This window comes from Pieris brassicae, chromosome 3 (genome assembly GCF_905147105.1).
Source record: "Pieris brassicae chromosome 3, ilPieBrab1.1, whole genome shotgun sequence".
Classification (NCBI taxonomy): Eukaryota; Metazoa; Arthropoda; class Insecta; order Lepidoptera; family Pieridae; genus Pieris; species Pieris brassicae.
The window spans coordinates 18,732,049-18,754,803 of NC_059667.1; the positions used below are offsets into that span (position 1 = coordinate 18,732,049).

The 22,755-nt window shown below is 33.2% G+C and overlaps 2 protein-coding genes across 3 annotated transcripts; one reads left to right on the plus strand and one right to left on the minus strand.

Annotated features, from left to right (window-relative positions):
- The first annotated feature begins 1,854 nt into the window (after positions 1-1,854).
- Positions 1,855-18,169, plus strand: LOC123706951 (AP-3 complex subunit beta-2). Its single transcript, XM_045656614.1, has 22 exons — positions 1,855-2,098; positions 2,403-2,510; positions 2,744-2,882; positions 3,151-3,311; positions 3,622-3,765; positions 4,546-4,651; positions 5,163-5,355; positions 6,124-6,233; positions 6,440-6,707; positions 7,620-7,728; positions 8,209-8,320; positions 8,583-8,829; positions 9,609-9,757; positions 11,507-11,610; positions 12,594-12,644; positions 13,432-13,543; positions 13,912-14,074; positions 14,438-14,640; positions 15,708-15,846; positions 17,107-17,216; positions 17,533-17,636; positions 17,961-18,169. Exons 1-22 carry the CDS (start codon positions 1,992-1,994, stop codon positions 18,112-18,114), a joined length of 3,093 nt encoding a protein of 1,030 aa, XP_045512570.1. The 5' UTR covers positions 1,855-1,991; the 3' UTR covers positions 18,115-18,169.
- Positions 18,170-18,352: 183 nt separating this feature from the next.
- Positions 18,353-21,399, minus strand: LOC123706953 (putative nuclease HARBI1). Of its 2 annotated transcripts, XM_045656615.1 has the most exons (7): positions 21,011-21,399; positions 20,683-20,879; positions 20,362-20,491; positions 19,905-20,046; positions 19,345-19,704; positions 18,739-18,960; positions 18,353-18,596 (listed from the first exon to the last, which is right to left on the minus strand). In XM_045656615.1, the coding sequence occupies exons 1-6, from the start codon at positions 21,320-21,322 to the stop codon at positions 18,740-18,742; spliced, it is 1,362 nt and encodes a 453-aa protein (XP_045512571.1). In that variant the 5' UTR covers positions 21,323-21,399; the 3' UTR covers positions 18,353-18,596; position 18,739. The 2 variants fall into 2 exon arrangements, with proteins under 2 accessions (XP_045512571.1, XP_045512572.1); XM_045656616.1 differs by lacking the exon at positions 18,353-18,596 and having other exon boundaries at positions 18,622-18,960.
- Between the last annotated feature and the right edge of the window lie 1,356 nt (positions 21,400-22,755).

Here is a 22,755-nt window from a genome sequence, read left to right on the forward strand (position 1 = left end):
GAACTACCTTTAAGATGGCAAAAGTGCATAGAAAACAATGGTTCATACTTTGATTAATTAAATATATTATATTTAAAAATATTCGACTTTTTGTTCCTCCCATACAAAACGCCAATTTCATATGTAAGGACCTAATATATGTTTCATTCAACAAGTATCTACTGCAAAAGTTTGGGGTTTCAACCTTAAACTATCAAACTCAAAATAACTTTATTCATTTAAGTAACCACGTACACTTATAAACGTCAACAGAAATCGATGTTAAATTGATTCATAATTTACAATTACTACCGGTTCGCAAGTCAAGGGCGTTGAGTAGGTAAGGAGTATTGTATTATATGTGCCGAATATTTTATTCAAACCAGGGGGTTATTAGCCCGGGAAAAATCTCCTATCAACCTATGCTTTATGTATTTAGTCTGGTCATAAATACTGTTACAATGGATAATTAACAAAATACTACATTTGAATTTAGCCAAATGCAATTTTTAAAACTCGTCATACGCTTCGTATTAGTAAAATGTTTGTGTACCGGGCTATTAATAGATAGGTACAACGAGACCTCCTCAGTCTGTGACAGAATGTGGCCGTCCACGTAGTTTCGTACGAAAAAGGTGGTAAAAGCAATAAGGGAAATAATTCGAATCCTGCCCGAAAGCAAAAGATTTTATCTTGGGAGATGAAGATAAGACTTAGGACTTGTAGCCTATAAGAGACGTACTAGTCATTTCTGAACTGATATTTACAGAGCTGAAGACTGGCCGTCATCTAGTTCTGATCTTAATCCGCTGGATTATGATTTATGGTCAGGTTTAGAGAGTAAGGCTTGCTCTGAACGCCATGATAGTTTGGAGTCCCTAACACAATCCGTACGATTGGCAATTATGAATTTTCCCATGGAAAGAGTGCGTGATTCTATTGATAATACAATACTATATAATATATAATACAATACAATACAATTTACTTTGTTTCAGTATTTATGGCTAAACTAGGTATATATTAAAATACAAGAAACCTTGTTTCATAAGAATGACTTCAGAAATTAAAAGACCAATATAATTTTGCCTTTGCCTGAATTTTATTATCAATCTTCAACTCCACTTCATCTTGGAACTTAGGTTAAGTAATGTTTGTTTGCTCATTAAGTTCAGAAGCTAGACTAGAGAGCGTGATATATATTTTAGTTTCATTTAAGTAGAGCCTGATGATTCTATACTATAGTCGACGCATTAGGAATCTAGGCTTCGGATCATAAATCATATTTCCTTGCCTCGCTCGTGCTTACACGTCTTATGGAGAGGTCTAGTGATGTGCGTAAGAATTGTAGAGTTGCGTATCGCGCGTATCGATAAGTGGATAGCTACGGTCGATATGCTAAATTATGTTAATTATTATATATTGATAGGAATAATTTTTCGCTATCTGAATATAAAAAAAATGTAAATAAAAGTCCTTATCCTGGAGCTCTTAGACATTTGGCCCAGTCTTCTTGAGTTACATTATAAATAGCGTTGTGGAGAAGAATGGCAACATTAGCAACGTTGTATGTATGATTTTTTGTAGCTTCTTATATTTATAGAAAAACAAACAACAACCCTTTCTCGTAACGACCAATCAGGAGGAGTCAGATCGCTAATGAAGGTCACGATCGAAGGTCGCATCGACCCCGCGTGGGCAGGTAGCTAAATATCGATAACAGGTTGCCTTGTGTGCACATTTCTATTGTCAGCGACATTTCTTGCACGACGATTCAGTTTAAAATGCGTCGACTATAGTATAGTCATGGTATGTTATCACTGCTGTTCTGTGGACAACCGTGAACCGTCAAGAGTCAGACTACAATATAAATTAGTCTGCCTGTGGTTCTGTCACCTATGTCGTTTTAGTATGTTCAAAATATTATACCTTATATTTTGATTAAGGTTTCTTCTGTTAAGCCTCTCACTTATAAAATAAATAAGCAAATAGAATTTGAGATTTTCTTCACAATGGCTACAACGCCGTCGTATAACAACGACAAAGTGGTGACAGGGGAGGTGGAATACCCTGCGGGTGACCCAGCATCTGGTGCTTTTTTCCAACCAGATTATAAAAAGTATGTTCTTATGATTTTCTGTAAACATGTATGAAAACGAGGAAGCATCATTGCTTATATCGTGGTTCTAATTGTGTCATATTGAAGTTAACTTAGTCCCCCTGGGTATTAAAGAGCCATAAAATTCATGTTTTATTTATATTTGCCTAATAAAGCAATGAATAAAAAGAGTATTGTGGCATTCAAAATTAATAAAGTTATGGTTATCTTAAAAATGAAAACTTTATTTTACTTTATTATTAGTAACTAATGCATTTAGTTATAAGAAAAGAGTTTGATTTATAGTTGTTTATAAATATTTTAGAAATGAAGATCTGAAGCAAATGTTGGATGGATCTAAAGATTCATTGAAACTTGAAGCTATGAAAAGGATTATTGGGATGATTGCTAAAGGAAGAGATGCATCTGACATGTAAGTATTCAGAAATCGGTTTTAATGTGACTAAACAAAAAGTGCAAAGTATATCATGGCTACAATCTCAATATTGCAAATGGATGTTAAATTAAATTATTTCATATGTAAATTAAAAGTTGATAAAATAGAGGATTACCATTAACTATAAAATGATTAATTGTAATTTTTAGAATCTTATCTTAAAGAATTTTGATTTTAAAATTTTATCATTAAGCAGAAATACATTACAGGTTTCCAGCAGTAGTAAAGAATGTTGTATCGAAAAATATTGAGGTGAAAAAACTTGTGTATGTGTACTTAGTGCGGTATGCAGAAGAGCAACAGGACTTGGCATTGTTGTCTATTAGCACCTTCCAAAGAGCTCTTAAGGTAATCTTATTACTTAATTTAATTTTAGAGGAAACTACTACAGAAAGCTTAAAACTATGAGGCCGTTAAGTATTACAGATTTATTATAAAATTAGCTTATAGACAAACATTTCTACAGCCTTGATTAAAAAGAGTTAATTAGAACAGACAAAAGGTATTTCAATATATTTGTAGAATGTTCTAGTGTGTCTACTTTATTTAACAAAACTTTCACTTAACAAAGGGAGTAAATATTTTTCCTTAACATCAAGAACCAAATCTTTATCAGGACCCAAACCAATTGATTCGTGCCAGTGCTTTGCGGGTGCTGTCATCAATTCGTGTTCCAATGATAGTTCCCATAGTGATGTTAGCTATTCGTGACTCGGCTAGTGATATGAGTCCTTACGTCAGGAAGACAGCTGCTCATGCCATACCTAAATTGTATAGGTAAGATATTTAATATAGAAATTTTTGGGCTTCTATCAGGAAATCCAATTTGTTGTTCATAAATGGACTACCCAGCACAAAAGTATGTTTCTATTCAAAGATTAGTATTTTATAATAAACTGTTCAGTTTTATTAAATTAGCATTATATAGCTCTGACACTAGTAATATTCATATCTTTATGTAAGTGTTTGGTTACAAAATTAAATTATAAATTAAATTGCAATAAATTATCATTTAATTTAAAATGATAGCAAGAGAATATTAAACATCAATCTGCTGATAAAGATCATATTTCTTCTGTTACTTTAGCTTGGACCCAGAGCAAAAAGAGGAGTTGGTGGGAATAATAGATAAGCTGTTGTCTGATAAAGCACCCCTTGTAGTTGGTTCCGCTGCCATGGCCTTTTCTGAGGTGTGTGCTGATCGAATGAGCCTTATACATCGGAGTTACAGGTATCCTATCTAGATATATTTTCAGTAAATTTTCTTGCATGGGACAGACTTGTGTTGCCTAAAACAATAGGACTACTACACTACTACACACGCAATATAAACATATGCACGCGGCTACTATATAATGTGAAGTGACTACCGAGGTCTTGTCATTAATTAGATAGACATTTGCAAGTACTCTTGAGGTTGAGTTCTCGTGCTTCTAAAGTAGCTTAACCTGACCGATGTTTCACGTAGATAAGCCTTAGCTAGATTACATATGGATGCGATGTCCCGCGTCCACTCTATAGTTCAATGTTAGTTTACCTCACATTGTAGGTACCTTATGTTGGTTTAAATGTCTCGTTACTAGGACAAAATTATTTAAAAAATGTTCCTTCATTAAGAACTTTAAAGTATTAAATTCTCTATTCTATTAAAGAACTTTAAAGTATTAAATTCTCTATTCTATTAAACTCAATTGAACTTATGAAAAAGTTCAATTGAGTTTAATTCAGACGCGTCCTTTCTACAGTTATAAAGTGGATATATGCTCCTAAGCTTGATTATTGAAAATATAAAGTAGTCGTAAAACGGCCTTTTGTTTTTGTTTAAAAAATATTTCGATAATTCAAGCAATATATTAATTTTAATGCAGGTGTAATCTATAATACTGTCTCCTATATAAGTATAACTCTGCTGAATGCTGTGGCCCTTATGCCGATCGCAGTGAACCATCACAGATGTAAGCTATGTACATTACCATAGACGGGGAATAAACATAAAGCATTGGTATTTTAGGAAGCTTTGTGCTCTATTGGCTGATGTTGATGAGTGGGGTCAGCTGGCCTTACTAAACGTTCTCACTGTATATGCTAAGACGTGCTTCCCGGATCCAAATCATGACGTAAGAAAATTTTGTTTTATTTACCTTTTAGACTACCTTTAAGTAACTAACTTTACAGATTTTATGAAATATATAGTACAGAATCAGTATTTTGGCGAATATATCACTTTTTGCACTTCTTGTCTATCTTATGTAATTTCATACATTTTTTTTCTTTACTCACAGTGGTTGCCTGGAAGAGATCGCTCGAAAGCGATAAGGCCGCCAGTTGCCCTCCTTTTGATTTAATTATGTTCATTTTTTATATTGTAATGTAACAAATTGTTAATAATAAATATATCACTGCTAATATATAATAAAGTGTGTTGCACAAGCCTTTTTTTCCTTAATTATGTTTTTTTTAAATAAATTTAATTAATATAATAAATTTAATAAAACTGGTCAATAAATAAAGACTATGAGTACTGCATGAAAATGATACACTTACGTAATAAAAAAGATAAGAATTCACAACGGAGACATTTTATAATGTGGATTTTTAAAAGACGTTATCAGTTAAATTTCCTTACAGAACTACTCAAGTGACAGTGAGGAAAAACCATTCTACGACTCGGAGAGTGAGACCAGTGATCACAAAAGGACTGTCTCTCCAACAGTGGACCCTGATCTACGACTGCTCCTACGGGCAGCGAAACCTCTTTTGCAAAGCAGAAACTCGGGTGTGGTTATGGCGGTCGCACAATTATTTTATCACTGTGGCCCTAGTGAGTTTTTATCTAATAGAAAATTATGGTAGAGGTTTCATATGTGCGAAAAACATATACAGTGTAAACTCTGAATAACGACACTGAAGGAACTGGGCGTTTTATGGCGTTATAGAGTGTTGTCGTTAAATGGAGAGGAGAAAAACATATAGATAATTCATGACTCCTACTTATTAGTCATGGTCAACAACAGTCTACACGTGCAAGCAATCCCAATTTGTAAACAGAAAATCGAATTTCTTAGACAGTTCGTATGGACGATGCCGACAGTTGAGTTTATTGCGGGCTAGGACAATAAAGCGACAAAAGAACGTACACAGCTGCGTAGTTTTTACTAATTTTAGCAACTTAAAAGTACTTTATTACTCAATTATTGTCGGTATTGAGAGTGAGTGTAATTCTGTATAGAGTGTAAAATCGAAGGTCTTTACATGGAGTTCACATTGTAGATAGTTTCATTCCACGTCATGTGTCATGATTGCATCATCTTATCTATTGAAATAAAAGTTTACGATTAAAAAGAGTGGCGGAAAGATTTTTGACAGTTTCTTTTTCGTCCACTTTACGCCCTTGAGGAGTAAATGTAAATTTAGTCATAAATTTTAGCGTTTTAAAGCGCACTAAAGTTATCACAATAAATTCCGCTTACAATATTTTAGAATGATTAAACTGCAAATTTGGTCCTTTAGATCATGTTTACTTTGTGATTGCTGTCGCTATAGATTATTTGTGATATCAAAATTAAAAAAAAAAAACTTTATTCTTTAGCACAAGAGCTCCCGCCCGTGGCTAAGGCCATGGTTCGTTTGCTTCGTGCTCATGTTGAAGTTCAGAGTGTGGTCCTCAACTCTATTGCAGCGCTTACAGTCTCTAAGAGGGTATGTACACATAGAGAATATATCGCCTTTATAATTTTTGTATTCTATTTTGTATCGCCATCATACACATACAATATTTTAAAAGAAAAATCATAAATCTTTGTTATTTTATCGATTTGTGAAAAGAGCGTAAAATAGAGATACGCCACGATGCTACAGTTTCTAGTTTTGCTTGTGGATTATTTTTAGAAATTAAAAAATTTCAGACCCTCTTCGAGCCATTCCTCAAATCGTTCTTCGTGCGTAACTCGGATCCCACGCACATAAAGCTGTTAAAACTGGAAATACTAACGAATCTAGCGACTGAAGCCACCGCTCCCGTGGTTTTACGCGAATACCAGACATATGTCACCTCCAGTGATAAGGCTTTCGTGGCCGCTACGATTCAGGGTATTGGTAGGCTAGCTGTGGCCATACAAACTGAGACTGAGACCTGCTTGAATGGACTTCTGCATTTGCTGTCCAGTAAGGATGGTAAGTTGTACTATGTATGAACTAAAGAGTTATTTAGTCGAATTAACGAACTTTTTTTCAAATTTACCACATAAGAAAATTTACGTTCTAAGGTCGATTTCAGTTAAATAAAATTTTATTGTCTGGCGTAGTCTGTATAATCTACTTATAATCGTGTAAATTAATACGCGTAAAGTGATTTAAAAAAACTAAACTTCGTCATTGTTACCTTTAATTAAGTGATATTTAGTATACTATATTTTTAGAAACACAAAATTACTACATACGTAACCCATATATAATAAAATATATAACTAGAAAACTGGAGCAGTGTTGTCCTAGTGGCTACAGCGTGCGACTCTCATCTCTGAGGTAGTAGGTTCGATCCCCGGCTGTGCACCAATGGATTTTCTTTCTATGTGCGCATTTAACATTAGCTCAAACGCGTGAAGGAAAACATCGTGAGGAAAACGGCTTGTCTAGACCCAAAAAGTCTAAGGCGTGCGTCAGGCACAGAAGGCTGATCACCTACTTGCCTATTAGATTATCAAATGATCATGAAACAGATACAGAAATCTGATGCCTAGACCTAAAAGGGTTGTAGCGCCATTGATTTATTTTATAACTAGAAAACTAAAATAAATTAAAAAAATGGGAAGAATGAAAAGAAAGAAAACTAAAAATCATATTAAATTAATTACTAGTAATACTAGGGCTATGCCTCAGCCTATGAACTTTTCAGACCACTTAATATTTAGGTAGCTAGTTGAAAATTTTATAGGTTAAAGAATTTTTTAAATAGGCGAACTAGCCTAGTCTTTAAAGGTAACATGGACCATGCGTTGTCTCCGGTCAGCCCGTTCTAGAAACCGCTTTTTGTTGAAGAACTAGAACAGTCGTGTATGCTACTGAAAATGTTCATTAATTTTGCAGAATGGGTGGTATGTGAGGCAGTAGTGGTTGTGAAACGAGTGGTAGGTGGTGGCGCTAGTTCTGCACGTGCGGCTGTCTCTCGAGCCGCGAAATTACTGCGCTCGGATAGGTGAGATATATCTTTAAGTATTTTTTATATACTTACGTACTTACGTACTTATACTAATATTTATATACTTTTAAAAGTTTAATTCATACATTATTCTGCATTATATAATTGCAACCAATTTTGTAACGCTTTTTTCCGATCCATCAATGTTAAAGTCCGCTTACAACGCATTTCCCAAACTTTCGACGCACTATTAAGGGTTGAAAAATGGATCATGTTACATACTACAGTAATAATTTAATAAAAAGGTCTAAATACTGCAAATAACAGTCTCCATAAGTGGAGAATCTTGAGTGGAATTGGACCGGCGTGGCTATTTTGCCAACTAAGATAATTCTTATTTGCTACGCTTCAGTTAATTTTTCATGATGTTAAACTATTATGGGGTATCACTGTTGTCAACGTAAAAGAAAGCTTGCTGCGACCAAATCCCACGATTGTCTTTTCGCACAGACTATATATTGAAAACTGATTTTGTAGATTAGCGGGTAATGCACGCGCGGCAGCTGTGTGGCTGGTGGCGGAGCATGGGGCGAAGCACCCTCGAGCCGCGGCCATTTTAGCCCATATGGTATCCAATTTCGCCGACCAGGTATTAAAAAAATAGTAAAAGTAGTTTAAGTAATGTGTGAAATGAAACGTTGATTTTTTATAATTTAACTTCCATTGATAATTTTGAGTAATATATACCTTATTCGTTACCACAGCGTGTAATTCAGATGTCCCGGATATAAAATCCGGTAACAATTCACGAAATATGTAATTTCGTTCCACTGTAATAAAACAATGCATTATAAATTAACCCAATAGAAATTCAGGCCTAAAGACTAGTTATTTTAATTATAATTTTTCAGGAAGAATTAGTAAAACTGCAACTCCTGTCGTTAGCGGTAAAGCTATCCATAACCCAGCCAGACACATTACCAATGTGCAAATATGTCTTGCATCTCGCTCGCTACGACGCAAGTTACGATGTGAGAGACAGAGCTAGAATGCTTCGCAAGTTTATTGAGCCACAAAATGAATCGCTGTTAGCACAGTACGCGTCGCACATATTTTGTCCGGATAAGCCGAAGCCCAGTATACAGAGTAATTTTAAGGGTAAGTTCTGAAAGAGATCTATTGAATCTTTTCTTCTTATTGAATACAGTGTAAAGTCTATATAACGACACGGAACGGACTGTGCATGACCTTATAGAGAATTGTCGTTAAATGGAGAGAAGAAAAACCGTATAGATAATTGACATGCAAGCAATCCCAATTTGTAAACAAAAAAACCTGAGTTCTTAGAAAGTTCGTATGCATAATGCTGACAGTCGAGTTTATTACTAAGCAACTTAAAAAGTACTTTATTACTCAATTGTAGTCGTTATTGAGATTGGGTGTTATGCTATGTAGAGTGTATAATTGTATAGAAGACGAGCTAAACCAACCAAAACCAAATGATTTCGACGCTTTAGGGAGCGTTCAAGTATAACGTCACGCAATTTTTGGAGATTCTTGACCCCCACCCCCCATGACTCGTGCTGTAATGTTTTCTGTATCCTATAGTAAAACGTTTCGTGACTACTCCCAGTGACTCTTTATACCTAAACCTTACTATGTGGTAGGTCCTGGAAAGTGGAAAATAATATTAACAATAACGCGTAATTCAATATCCGCCCCGTATCGTAACATTTTACCCCCATTTTAAGAGGACCCCCTCCCCCACCAAATTCGTTACGTAATACTTGAACGCTCCCTTAGGCAGTTCGTCGTTAAATCGACGGACTTTACAGGAAGTCTATACTGTATTTTTAAAATAAATAAGGCAAAATATTATAACACGAATTTATATACATATGTAAATAAAAATACTATTATTTTTGTTTATTTTTCAGATCGCGATCAATATACGTTAGGATCTCTATCCCAGTACATCGGAAGTGCGGCGGGAGGGTATACGTCATTGCCGAGTGCACCCGCGCAAGCATTTGCGGCTGAATTAAGAGAACCTCCACCGCCGGAAGTACAGCCTACTACTGTTAAGGTATTTACTTCTCTATCGTAAAGCTATTAAAACATTTATTTATTAACAGATAATCATACATTATCCTTACAGATTATGCCAATACAATAATGTCGAGAAAAAATAAAATATAATATTAAACACATATACGCAATATCGCTATTGTGAATTCACTCTGCGAACATATAAATATGTCGATAGTGTAGGAGATAGCATTTATTAGACGCAATGTCTTTGATAACGGGGATCTGAACGACAAACTGGTTCTGGCCCTTGGTATTGCAAATAACCTAGGCCTTCGCCGTCGCACATATCGCATAGGTGCAAAGAAACTAAGTTCTTGTGTGTCACACTTACTACCTAATACCAACGAGCAGTTCTTAAAACCTCAATGTCTCTTCTCTTTCATTTCCCTCCTGATGAAACTTTATAAGACCAGTTCTGTACTTACATTTCGACAGCTGTTTATCTTATACACTGTTCTTAAGCAACATTTGCTGTTATTCTTCGATACCGCTATATTGGACAAACGTCGCAAATATAGCGTTTGTACAACCCCATCTTTTTCAAATTTTTCTCAGCGATCGTTTTCTTTTCTGGGCTGTTACTTGCACATATCAAGCTTAACAAAGCCATGAATATATGTCCTAAAACTAAAAAATGTGTAAAGCAAATAGTTCATACATTTTGAAGACTGCTACATGTATTAAAATAATTTTCACATATGTTCTCAGGCGTGTGCCTGACATACCCACGCACACCCTTCTCACACTCACTCACACACGCGTACATACCCTCCGACTATCACAGACACATGCATACACACTCGCATATGCACACACTCAATACACACAGACTCTCACACACACACACTCACATGCACACACCCTCACACCCACATACACCCATACAACTTTATTTCTACTTATTCCTTACTATTTGACTGCTTTGTTTTGTTTTTCTTTCCTTATTTAAAACGTTAAATTTGTTTGCCTACCCATATATGTATGTACTTTTGTTACCACTCAATATGATATTGCTGTGAATGGAAACCTGGTTATCCATACCACAGGTTCTTACCTAGTTTGGAAACCAGTCTCCCAATACCTTCTCAACTGTAATCTTATTTATTGTTGTAAATGTTATATGGGAGAAAATAAATAAATTATTATTATTATTAAAATACCGTAAGTATTAAAGAAAAGCTGTATAAAAAGGCTTACTATAAAGTTAACGATTATCTAGTTGATAAAAGGGCCTGGGACTAGTGCTAGACAGGCTTCTTCTAATTAATTTGCGATATTTGTTTTAAAATAAGTGTTTGATGATTTGATATTTTAAAAGAGTACCGAGAGTTTTTTACGTTGGCTTTTTCTCTCGGCCTACACACTCTGTCTTCTTTGCCGATGTGTAGGAATGTCTACCTATTCAAATTTAATGACGTGGAATAAGTGATACCTGTATCTTATGTTCCAAAAAAAAAAAAATTACCAATGAAAGCGCATCATGTAGAGAAATGTAGGAAAATCGGAAAATACGTATAATACGCTGTGTATAAAGTATGCAAATATACCAATAATGTATAAATGTACCTACAACAATTTAAAAAATATTTAGTCCAGGTACAGTATTTGTTTGTCAACTACTGAATAAATGTTATTTGTAAAGGATGTAATGTTCCAAAACATAGCGTATTATAAATACTTTGGATATTGAAGTAAGATCTAAATGTATAAATCTCATTTAATTAATAAATGGAAAATTATGCAGAAGAACAACAAAACATTCTACTCGGAACCGGAAGGTGAGTCTGCTTCAGGGTCTTCATCGTCTGCCTCCGACTCCTCCTCGGGCTCCGAAGAATCTTCTGATGAGTGAGTATTATACTATATAATAATAATGAAAGTCTTAGTCTTATTTCAGATGCTTTACATTTAAATATGAAGATGCAGTTTAAACAGAGATTACCCCAGGGGGGTACCACACGTTTCCGTTGTGGAGAATCCCTCTCTGAGCGTCCATCATCGGAACGATCAGTATTCGGTGGTGGATGCACAGGCTGCCCAAAAACTGCGCAAAAAAGCTAGGTTTCGATCTCGGGGCAAACGGAAGAATTTTTCCGCGCACCACCGCTATGCGGAACCAGCTGCCCACTAAAGTTTCCGAACCAATTCGACTTAGGGTCCTTCAAGAAAAGAGTGTACAAATTCTTAAAAGGCCGGCAACGCACTCGCGAGCCCTCTGGCATTGAGAGTGTCCATGGGCGGCGGTATCACTTAACATCAGGTGAGCCTCCTGCCCGTTTGCCCCCTATTTTATTTAAAAAAATGCAATATTTTTATCATCTCATTATTTTCTAGGATTTTCCTTCTTTGGCAAAGGCGTTCTAAAAATTCCGACATTTCTGTCTGCATTGTGCCTCTGTTTCCCATGTTTTATCCACCTTCTAAATAGTCTTTCTCTCTTGCATTTATTTGGGTATCAGTTTCTATATAAAGAATAAATATATATAAAGCTGAAAAAATAGATCGTATTTTTAAATTAGTACTTGGTTGTTTAGAGATACAGTGTAAACTCCATATGTCACTGAAGGAACTATGTATTTTATGGCGTTATAGAGAGCTTTCGTTAATTGGAGAAAAGAAAAACGTGTGTAATCTAGATAATCCATGACTTCTACTTATTTGTTAATGTCAACAACAATCTACACCTGCAAGCAGTGCCAATTTGTAATGAAAAAACCAATTTCTTAGAAATTTATGTTACCATGGAGTTTACACTGTAATTAAATTTGAACTAAATTAAAAATATTTTTTATTAAATTTTAAATATTGAAAGTAAACAAATTACTCAACAGGGATGAAGGAATCGATAATGAAGAAAAGCCCAAACAAACGAACAACTATAAGTAAGTACATTATAAATAAGGAAAATTAAAAAATAACCATTGCGCCACTTATTTCTGTATTTGTCTATGCCACAGACTTCTATATCTGTTTCGTGATAATTTCCTTAATAGACAAGTAGATCAGCTTTGTGTGCCTAACATTTTTCTTAACCGTTATATTTTAATATATCTCAGTATTGTACTATAAAGAATTGTGTTCCCTTAGATACTGTTCTCATTGCATTATCTTCGACGAATCTATAGAAGAATAAATTGACGCCAATGATGTGATTTACATAAATTATCTGATATACTCTTTTTAAACAATGCCCCTTATTTTAAAATACCTTTTCAGGTATTGAACGGTTTAAAAAAAAATCTCCATATTGAACTTTGAGACGGTTTCAAACAAATCACAAATTGTAAACAAGATGGTGGATGTTTATAAAATAACTAAAATTATTTTTAATTGGATGGGATGTTAAATGTAATTGATGTCTGAGTTGTTTATTTAAGATGATACGATATTATCGGTATTAATTTTAAAAAAATATGTGAATTTACGTTATCAGAGATTTTTAGTTGACATGTATTTAAAAACTTAAAACTCTTCTTTTAGAGGATTACGTAACAGTTTGCATTTATTCTTCAGACCGGTCAGTAGTTAAAGTACATGAAAAATTTTATGAATTATTTATAAAGCGGGGTCTATGATGTTTTTTGTTTGTTTCTTACTCTTATGTTTAGGAAACAAAGTATATTGGAATTCGCTGATTAAAAAAAATATGATCTAAGCAAAATTATTCAGGTCCAACTCTGACAGTTCGGATACTGAGTCAGACAGTGCATCATCGAGCTCTGATAGCGGGAGTGACAGCGAGGCCTCTAGCGAAGAGGAGGCCACGAAAAATGACACTAAGGTTTGTAGCCTTTTAGTAAACAACTTCCCTTTTCATATATAATGTAGTTTCTTTTTCAAAGTTACAGCTACTTTGCTTTGGTATACTGTCAACTAAATAGGAAATTGCTCTGGCTCCAGAATTGCATGGATACCTTAGACTACTGAACCAAATTTGATGAAACTTAGACTTTTAAATTTTTTGATTATATAATTTAGATATAGTTTCCGAAAACAATATAAATTAATATTAATTACGAAATTTAGGAGACGTGCTTGGAAGCGTATCAAATTCGATTTTTATCTGATTCTGATAACATTCTCAGGTCAAAGAGACAACTTCCTTTTTGCCTTACGCTTATTATCCAAATACAAATCCAAATGTTTTAGCCGCCAGAACCGGTAAAAGAAGAGACGGTAAAGAAAAATGAAAAGTCTAACCTGGAACTCTTATTAGAATTGGATGAGGTAGCCAGCACCCTGCCAACCATGACGCCAACGTGTGGAGGATTCCTTTCACCCCCTACTATTGCCCCTTCGGGGATAACTGAAGGTATTATTACACCCGTTAATGCTATACCCAGTACAGAGTATAAGCTTCCCTAAAGTTACGTATAAGTATATAATAAGGATTCCCGAAGGCGTATTACTTAAAACTGTCCTGTAGTATTTTTAGGTAGATTTTTTATTCAAATGATTTAAACTTGTAGAACATGTTTAATATATTAATAAGTATCTAATCTTTAATATTGAAATTTTGACACTAATTTTACCTTCCATAACAGTATAATATGTTAATTGCCTAATAAAAAGTCCAGTAATTTTTAATCTCAAAATAGCATTTATTCCCGTTTATGTACCCAAAATAATTCTTACGAATTAACATTACAATTTCGTTTATTTAACTCGTTTTTAGAAGACATGATAACCCCAGTCGGTCCAAGCATAGTTCCGAACCGAAGCATCGAACTGATTTCTCGTGTGATGTCTGGCGGTTTGTCCGTGCACGCTCAATGGACACGCGCGCCTCACCTCTACTCGGCCAAAATGTGCGCTGTACAGCTCACAGTTACAAATCACACGTCTGATGACGTCACAGATATACGGATTAATAAGAAGGTATAAGAAATAAATAATTTAAAAAAAATACTGTTTAAATGGTCAAGGTCTCTTTATTAAATTGTCATTTAAAATATACTGGGCTGCTTCAAAGTTGAAAGCGATCACGTGACCATATAAGCGCCAATGCCATTTGGTTTGCCGATTGCGCAACACTTTTCTAATGTTTAAATGTTTTAATAATTTTGCTAACATAGTTATAAGTATCTCTACTAACAATATATGGACTTATAATGGTATATTCATTTCAAATGATTTTATTTATTTATTTTCTCGTTATTTATATTTGTACTTTGTTTTCGGAATATGTGAAGCAGTGTTGGCCTTGTGGCTTCAGCGTGCGACTCTTATCCCTGAGGTCCTATGTTCGATCCCCGGCTGTGCACCAATGGATTTTTTTTCTATGTGCGCATTTAACATTAGCACGACCGGTGAAGGAAAACATCTTGAGGCTTGCCTTAGACCCAAAAAAAGTCGACGGCGTGCGTCAGGCACAAAAGGCTGATCACCTTCTTGCCTGTTACATTAACAAATGATCATGAAACAGATACATAAATCTGAGGCCCAGACCTAAAAAAGGTTGTAGCGACATTGATTTATTTTATTCGGAATATGTATGTCATGTTTTATTTGTATAAATGTATTTCTATCTTCACTTCATGCTATGCATTAGCAGATTATTATGATATTATCCTTAATAAGTAATGTCTGCCTTCCACTGCGAGCGGAACGGACCCATTACGGACTCCGCTACACTAGTTACGATGATCTCCATCCATGCCGTCTCCGCTTTGGTGGAAGCACATGTATGAAAGTCATCGTTACGCGTTTAGCGGAGTCCGTAATGGATCCATTCCGCTCGCAGTAGAAGGCGGGCATAACACTTACTTTAATGTATACTGAAATGTAATTTGCTTCCATTTGTTACGATAGATGGCACTATACACAATATTGTGATTGTGAAAAACTTTTTTTTTAAATTCACAAACATAGGTATTAAACACGTACATTAACAGAACATTGAAGTAATTTTCGCATACGTATATATGACGGGTTGTATATTTCAGATAATATCGGGATCCCGCAGTATTCACGAGTTTCCTGCTATACCGTCGTTAGGTCCCGGCGCTTCCACGAATACACTTTTAGGCGTTGACTTCGCTGACTCCATACAACCCGTTGAATTTACCATCGCTAGTTCTTTAGGTGAGTTCTATATTTTCATTCATGTACATAGACTTTGACGGATCTCAAAAGAATGTGTTAATAATAGTTTATTTGAGAATATGGTATAAAATATGGTGGTATATTCGAGATTTCGCGTATTCTTCCACTTTGCTTGCGTTTTGTGTTACATAATTAAAAGGTTGAATTTTACACAGTAGTTACATATTACATTAACAATCATATCATCAAAGTTAATTATTATATTATTTTATCATATTAAATTAGAGTAATCTGTATATAAGAGATGTAAAAAGTTTTATGCACAAAAGTTACTTGTAAATCAGAAAGTTAATTGAATCTATAGACAGTTAATGAAACTACTAGAGATTTAACTGTCTAGAGTTTCAATTCACTCTCTGATTTAACTAATTTACTGCGACATATACATGGTTAAAAATATTGTTTTTTTATGGGTCAGTCACGTGACAAACTTTCTCTTCTTAGACTTCCTGTATAGTATTATCATTATTAAATTTCGTCGAAAACTGTTCTAGATCTAAATATAATACGTGTGTTTGTGTAATATAGTCATAATAAACACGTAAAAAACTTAATTTAAAAATAAACACTAAGTCTTTTGACGGATTCTTGAAATTATTAATATTAATTCAAAGCCAATACAGGAATGAAAGCCAAATAAAAGTAACAATTTGTACAGATTCGTAACTTTGCTAAAAAATGCTAATTTATATAAGAGTGGTTGATTAAAACACTAGTATTTTATACTGCTTAGTTTTTTTTTATTAAATACGGTTATCATAGGGATCAAAGCAGGCGTCTTCATTTAGGATCTCCGACATTCGATTGTGGATTAGGCTGCCCGACTCCATGCGATTGGCTACCTCCCTAACATCTTTTAAAACTCTTCTGCATAAACATTTCTTATCCATATCCTCTCCAGATCAATCGTGACTTGTGTAATTCTTGTGGTTCCTTTTCTTCTGTATTGTCATTCATGAATTCGTGAGATTACATTTTTAGTTTTTACTGTGTTTTATTAATATTTTTCTTTTATATTACTTTAGATTAAGGTTCTATATTTCTTTTTCTAGTTTTTTTTCCTTGCTGGGGTTGCCTGGAAGTAATCTATTGTTAGCGATAAGGCCGCCCGTTGCATCCCTTATAATTTTATGTAATATATTTTTTTTAATTGTAACGAAGTGTGAATAAATAAATAAACCATATTTTTTCTTAATATAATCTTTTTAAAAATGTATTTGTTTTTCTTGCTTTTTACAGGTGAGATGAATATAGTAATAACACCACAAGTTGGTGAACTTATGCGGGCTGTTAATATGTCTGAATCCCGCTGGGGACAAGAACAAAGAAAACTCAGAGGAATGACAGAGGTAATTTTTGTTGATTTTTATTTTATTTACCGAAATTTAACGAATATTTAAATGATCCTAATCCTTGGGATTGAAATCAATCCCAATTCAAACAATTTGTATGACTCAAAACTTAGCGACTAAAAAGAGGATAGTTTCTTGCCCGCTCTACACCCTTGACTTGCGAACTGGTAGTAAATGTAAATATACAATTCATGTAACTTCTTTTCTAACATTCATAAGTGTACTTGTTTAAGTTTTAATTTTGAGTTAAGTAAGTACTCACTAAGGAGGTCAATAAACTGTTGAAATATATTAAAGAAATGTAAATTTTCAGTGCGACAAAAAGGCACCGAAGATGGAGAATGATCTGATAATGTGTACTAAAGTGTTTGAGACTGCAAACCTCGGTGCTGTTGAGTCGCCAATAAATTTTCTCAAGTAAGTATTCAATAAAAAATCGTATTAACGTAGTAAATAATTATAATTAAAAATGTATAAATAGACAATTAAAACAAATTTAAAAAGTTTCGATGATAAGTATTTTACTATGTAATTTGTTTTTTTACTAACCGGTGCCAGTAAGTAAAAAGTGGCACTACGATCGCCGCAAATTTCTGTTTTCTTGATATTTTTTTAATATTAATAATAATTCGAGTTATAGAGTATAAATATATGTATTATAAATTTAAAGTTACTAAGTCTAAATAATTTAAATAATAATATTTTATCTAATAGTATTTTATAAACAATTTGTCGTTATAGGTTCGCAGGCCGTTTGATGTCTTCTCAAGATTTGGTGTTGCTCTCAGTGCGAATTGAGAGCGATTATTCCATTGTGACCGTTAATTGCCCTAATATGGCAGTTTCTTCTATGTTAGCTAACGAAATTGCTAGTTCCTTCAGCAAATATTATTAATCGCCGTTTTTATACTAATTTAAAATTATGAGATTAAAGTTTATTGTATATCGATTTCTCATTTTTGCGTTTATCTTTGTTGAAAAACCTTTCCAATTTCGTTAATGTAATAGTGTCCTTTTTTAACTATTGCTTCATTTTAGGAATTCCAGATATTTTAATGTTAAAACGAAATGGGTTTAAAAAAACGTTCGTTAATTTTTATTTATACTTTTATTCATAGTACTTATAATTACTTATTAAGTAAAAATGTATAATAAAATGTGTTTCTTAAAATTGTTTTCTTATTCAGATTTAGGCTACATACATGTTTTGACTTAGTTTGAGCTAATCTATAAATGCTATGGAACCGGTATAATCTAATTTCGATTGAAAATTAATATAAATTGATCACAGCTGTTATATATAATAATTCAAATTGAATTAAAAAAATCAATCGTTGAATACTATATTTTTACGCCGAACGGCTTAACCAGATCAATCTGAAACAAAATAGTAATTTTAATTTTGATAAACAGTAACTGCAATTTGAAATGTTGTTATGTAGCCAAATATCTATATATGTATATATAAGCCGAATAAGCCTATTCTAGGTATTCTTTGTCTTAATAATAATGATCATACATCAATGTTGTGGATAGTGACCCCAGCCATGATTCATGCCCATTCCAAAAGCATAAGGATTATTCATCATGACTCGTGGCCGCTTACTGGGATCATCTTCCACTGGGTTCATTTGAGGCATGGGCTCACGCTCTTTCCTCACGCGTTTCTTTGGAGGAATGCATTCGTTAGCACTGCGTTCGTTCCATAGTCGCTCTATTAACGCGTTTCGTACTTGGACACCTGGAAATTAATGTTTCTTTCATAGACCTATAGGAACTGGCTTTTATCGTTTAAAATATAAGCTTAAAACTAACTTGTAAAGTAACTAAGTGACACTTTAATACAAGTATAGTCAACCTTTTGAGACATTATCGGAATCAAGAATGTTATATTACAATTTATGAGAGTGGTAAAAACTAAAGGGCTCAGTTTGGCTACAATTCTCCAATGACAACAGCCTGGTTTCGTATCTTGGCAACTCTTTTTTTGAAATGCCACCGGAGCAAAATGGATGCCGGGATTCTTATTCATTGCTTCAATACTCCAAAAATGTGTTTACTTAGATTTGTGTAATTACTCGTATCAAAGCTAGAGGGAAATGAAAGGCTGTAATTGATCACTGACCTGCTGGATCCTCAACACGTTTCTTTGACACTGCACCATTAGCAACTTTTTGTTTCATAATTTCTAATCTTTCTTCAGCTTGAGTCATTTGTGGTACAGCCAACCCTCGCTTATTACAAATATTATGTAAAATGCAACAGGCTACAATAATCATGGACACCATAGATGGATCAAAATGCTTATTACATGATGCCTGCAGGCATTTCCATCGTGACTTCAACTGCTTGATTGTATCTAGGACTACATTATGTGTAGTCAAATGAAGATTTGTATAGTGCTTCTCGGGTGATACAGGTGTTTTTTTCGTAATTTTAGGAATGGGAGTCATTATGTATGGCTTCTGCATATAGTGGAGTCCACCTAAAAATTTACAGTTACATTGGGGTTAAATTCTCTAAGGGATTTACTAAATACTTTTACTTACTAAATGTAAATAGTCCATCAAAATCAACAGTTTTGTTTTGCTACATAAGAAGTTTAAAATGTTTATTATAATTTTTATGTATATATGTGGATAAAAGATATAAATTATTGATAAATTAATATACTGTTTTGCTTACCTACAAGCCAACATGTATCTCTGGCTGCATTAAGGCTCTCTAAATCATTTTTAACAGCATGTTTTATTAGAATGGCTTCATGTGATATTGAACCGCCTGGCAATGCATCAACACTGATAATGTTTAGATCACTGTCACATATCTGAAATTGAATTTTGTATGTTCAGGATCATTCAATCATTTTAATTTATTGATATAGAACATGTTGATTTTTGGGTCTAGGACATGCCGGTTTCCTCATATGGTACAAGCCTGTTTACATGAATAGAAAAACCCATTGGTGCACAACCAGCGTTTAAATGCACAATTTCAAACTTCAACTCAGCTCATTACTTTTGAGATAATATACTATGTTATCAAAACAATATGTACATACAGTTGTATGTAATTTTATATTCATTTCATATTAGATTTACAATACTAAAACTGTAACTCTTATAATAAATAGAATACTTACAATTTGTGCTTTTTTTGAATGATATGATTTATTAAAATGCTTTTTGTGGTTATTATCTGGTTTAGCGATTGGCACATGCATGCAGTCCACACAACCCACTACATTTGGTATTCTATACTTCATATAGAATCTAAAATAAAAAAATATTATTTAGCAAAATAACGACTTATACAGATAGAATAGTGCATTAGATGTACAGTTTTGTTATGTAATATATTGTGTGTGTAAGATTTGATCTCTATTAAGATGTTATTACCAAGTCCTATTTAAATATTTTTTTAATATACTTAGTACAATTTAACAGTAGTTTGTTTCTATTACCTGTTTTTAATAAGATCTCTTTCATTTCTTAAATGTGGAAAGTGAATATATTTCTTAACAATTGTGTGATGATTAATAGCTTCTGTGACCTGTGTTACTGCAGTCATATAAAAGTAGGGAGTAACATTAAGATCAGATTTTCCACCTATTGACTTTTGGTATTTTCCTGTTGCATAAAAGGAGAGTGTAGCTAATACCTAAAAGTATAAAAAAGGAATATAAATAAATCCAAATATTATATAAGATAGTTCCAAAATATGTAAGTGCTTTTTAAAACTGAATATTAAATTTCTTTTTTTAATTTTTGGGGGATCAGAATAAATTATACTTTTGTTTCTAGAGGCAGATCTAGTGACTTAGCGGAATCTGGTATCACAGCTTTTATTTCCTCGCACAGACTTCGTGCTAAATCTTTTGGAAGACGGAAAGTTTCTAGAAAGGCGGCATCATTCATATCAAAAGCATCCGGTTCTTCTTCACTTGACTTTTGTATACTTTTCTCCGGACTTTTTGCTCTCTCTGAACTACGAACATCAAAATTCTTTTGAGTTTGTGCAGTATCCCACTTAAGTAATGCAAATATTTCTGGCTCTTCGTCAACTACTGATATATATCCATCTTCTGGTGGTTTTCCAGTCATTTTAATAAATATTTTCGTTTAAAAAAATCACAATTTCCAACAATTTACAAACAAAACAAGTGCAGCTTGGTCTTGGCTTGGTTTAGTAGTAACGTCAATGTAAATTGTCAAAGGCATGTGTAATTTCAGCACCATTCATTTGTCAAAGGATAAACTTGATCATTTATTAAACATCAAAGTAACCCTAAATAAATGAATACCTTTTTAACAAAAAATAAATCCGATTTCAATATAAAATTAGCTTTGTCTAATTAATATAATAAAATGTATGAAGTGTTAATATTTTATTTATATTATAATAGGGGTATGAAGATCCTATTAGGCAATATATACTTGTATTTGGCAGAAACGAAGTATATAAAACAATTAAAAAAGCTAATTAATTTGATTTAGTTGTTTCGCAAATCCAGTCTTATCCGGCATAATTAACTGAATGTTGAAGATTTTAATAAGATCTTAAGATTGATTGAAGAATATACTTAAATGGCATTTTATGTTATCATTTACATAATTTGACCACTCAAGCACTCGTGTTAATAATGTAATAAATTTGGGTTAAAGGGTTTTTATTTAAATGGGTAGCATTTTACCTGTAGATAAAATAATTGAGTCAGGAACCAATCAACTAGCCTCTAATTTCATTTTCTGTTTGAATATAGAACTCACAGTAATCAGATCGAACAAATAACGCTGTCAAGTAATAATAATAACAGAGTATTGTTAGCGAGTGGTGGCTAACTGGATTTTAATCTCGGCCCTGGTGAAATATTTTTCAGGGGGCGTGGCTCTGTCATTTCCTTTACTTGTCCACGTATGATTAATGTTGATAAAATGTATAAAATAATAATATTCGATCGCTATTCGTGCATTTTGACCAAATAAAATAATAAATCGATAAAAATTAAAAAAAAATATTGAAAAGTTATTGCATTTATTTATGTTACTCTTTTATTAATTTAATGATTTGTTCAAACAAACTACTGTTGTACAAATAAGTGCTTGTGTTTTACTGACATAACGTAGCTTTCTCATCTACTCAGGAGTTTTAGTAACTAAACTTTTGACTTTGACTTTGGACATAGATAATAGACAAATTTTTGGAATAAAAATACTTATAAAATATATTGTTACTATTTTATATTGTGGTACGAAATATACAATAATACGAGAGATACCTAATATATTTTGGTACTTATACAACAATTTTAATATTTTTAGTAATAAGTAAAGTTAAACGAAAATACTTTAGTTTTATTTTAAGATATAAAATGTAGATAATATGTTTTATATTATTTGTTTTACAAGTAAATTAGGTTAAATTTAAATAATTTATAAGTCTAAATTAGGCTAGATCGTTATGTTCAATGATTTTTTAAATGTAATATAATGGAGGCAAACTGACAGGGGTCTTAACTGATTTTAAGTGATAACGC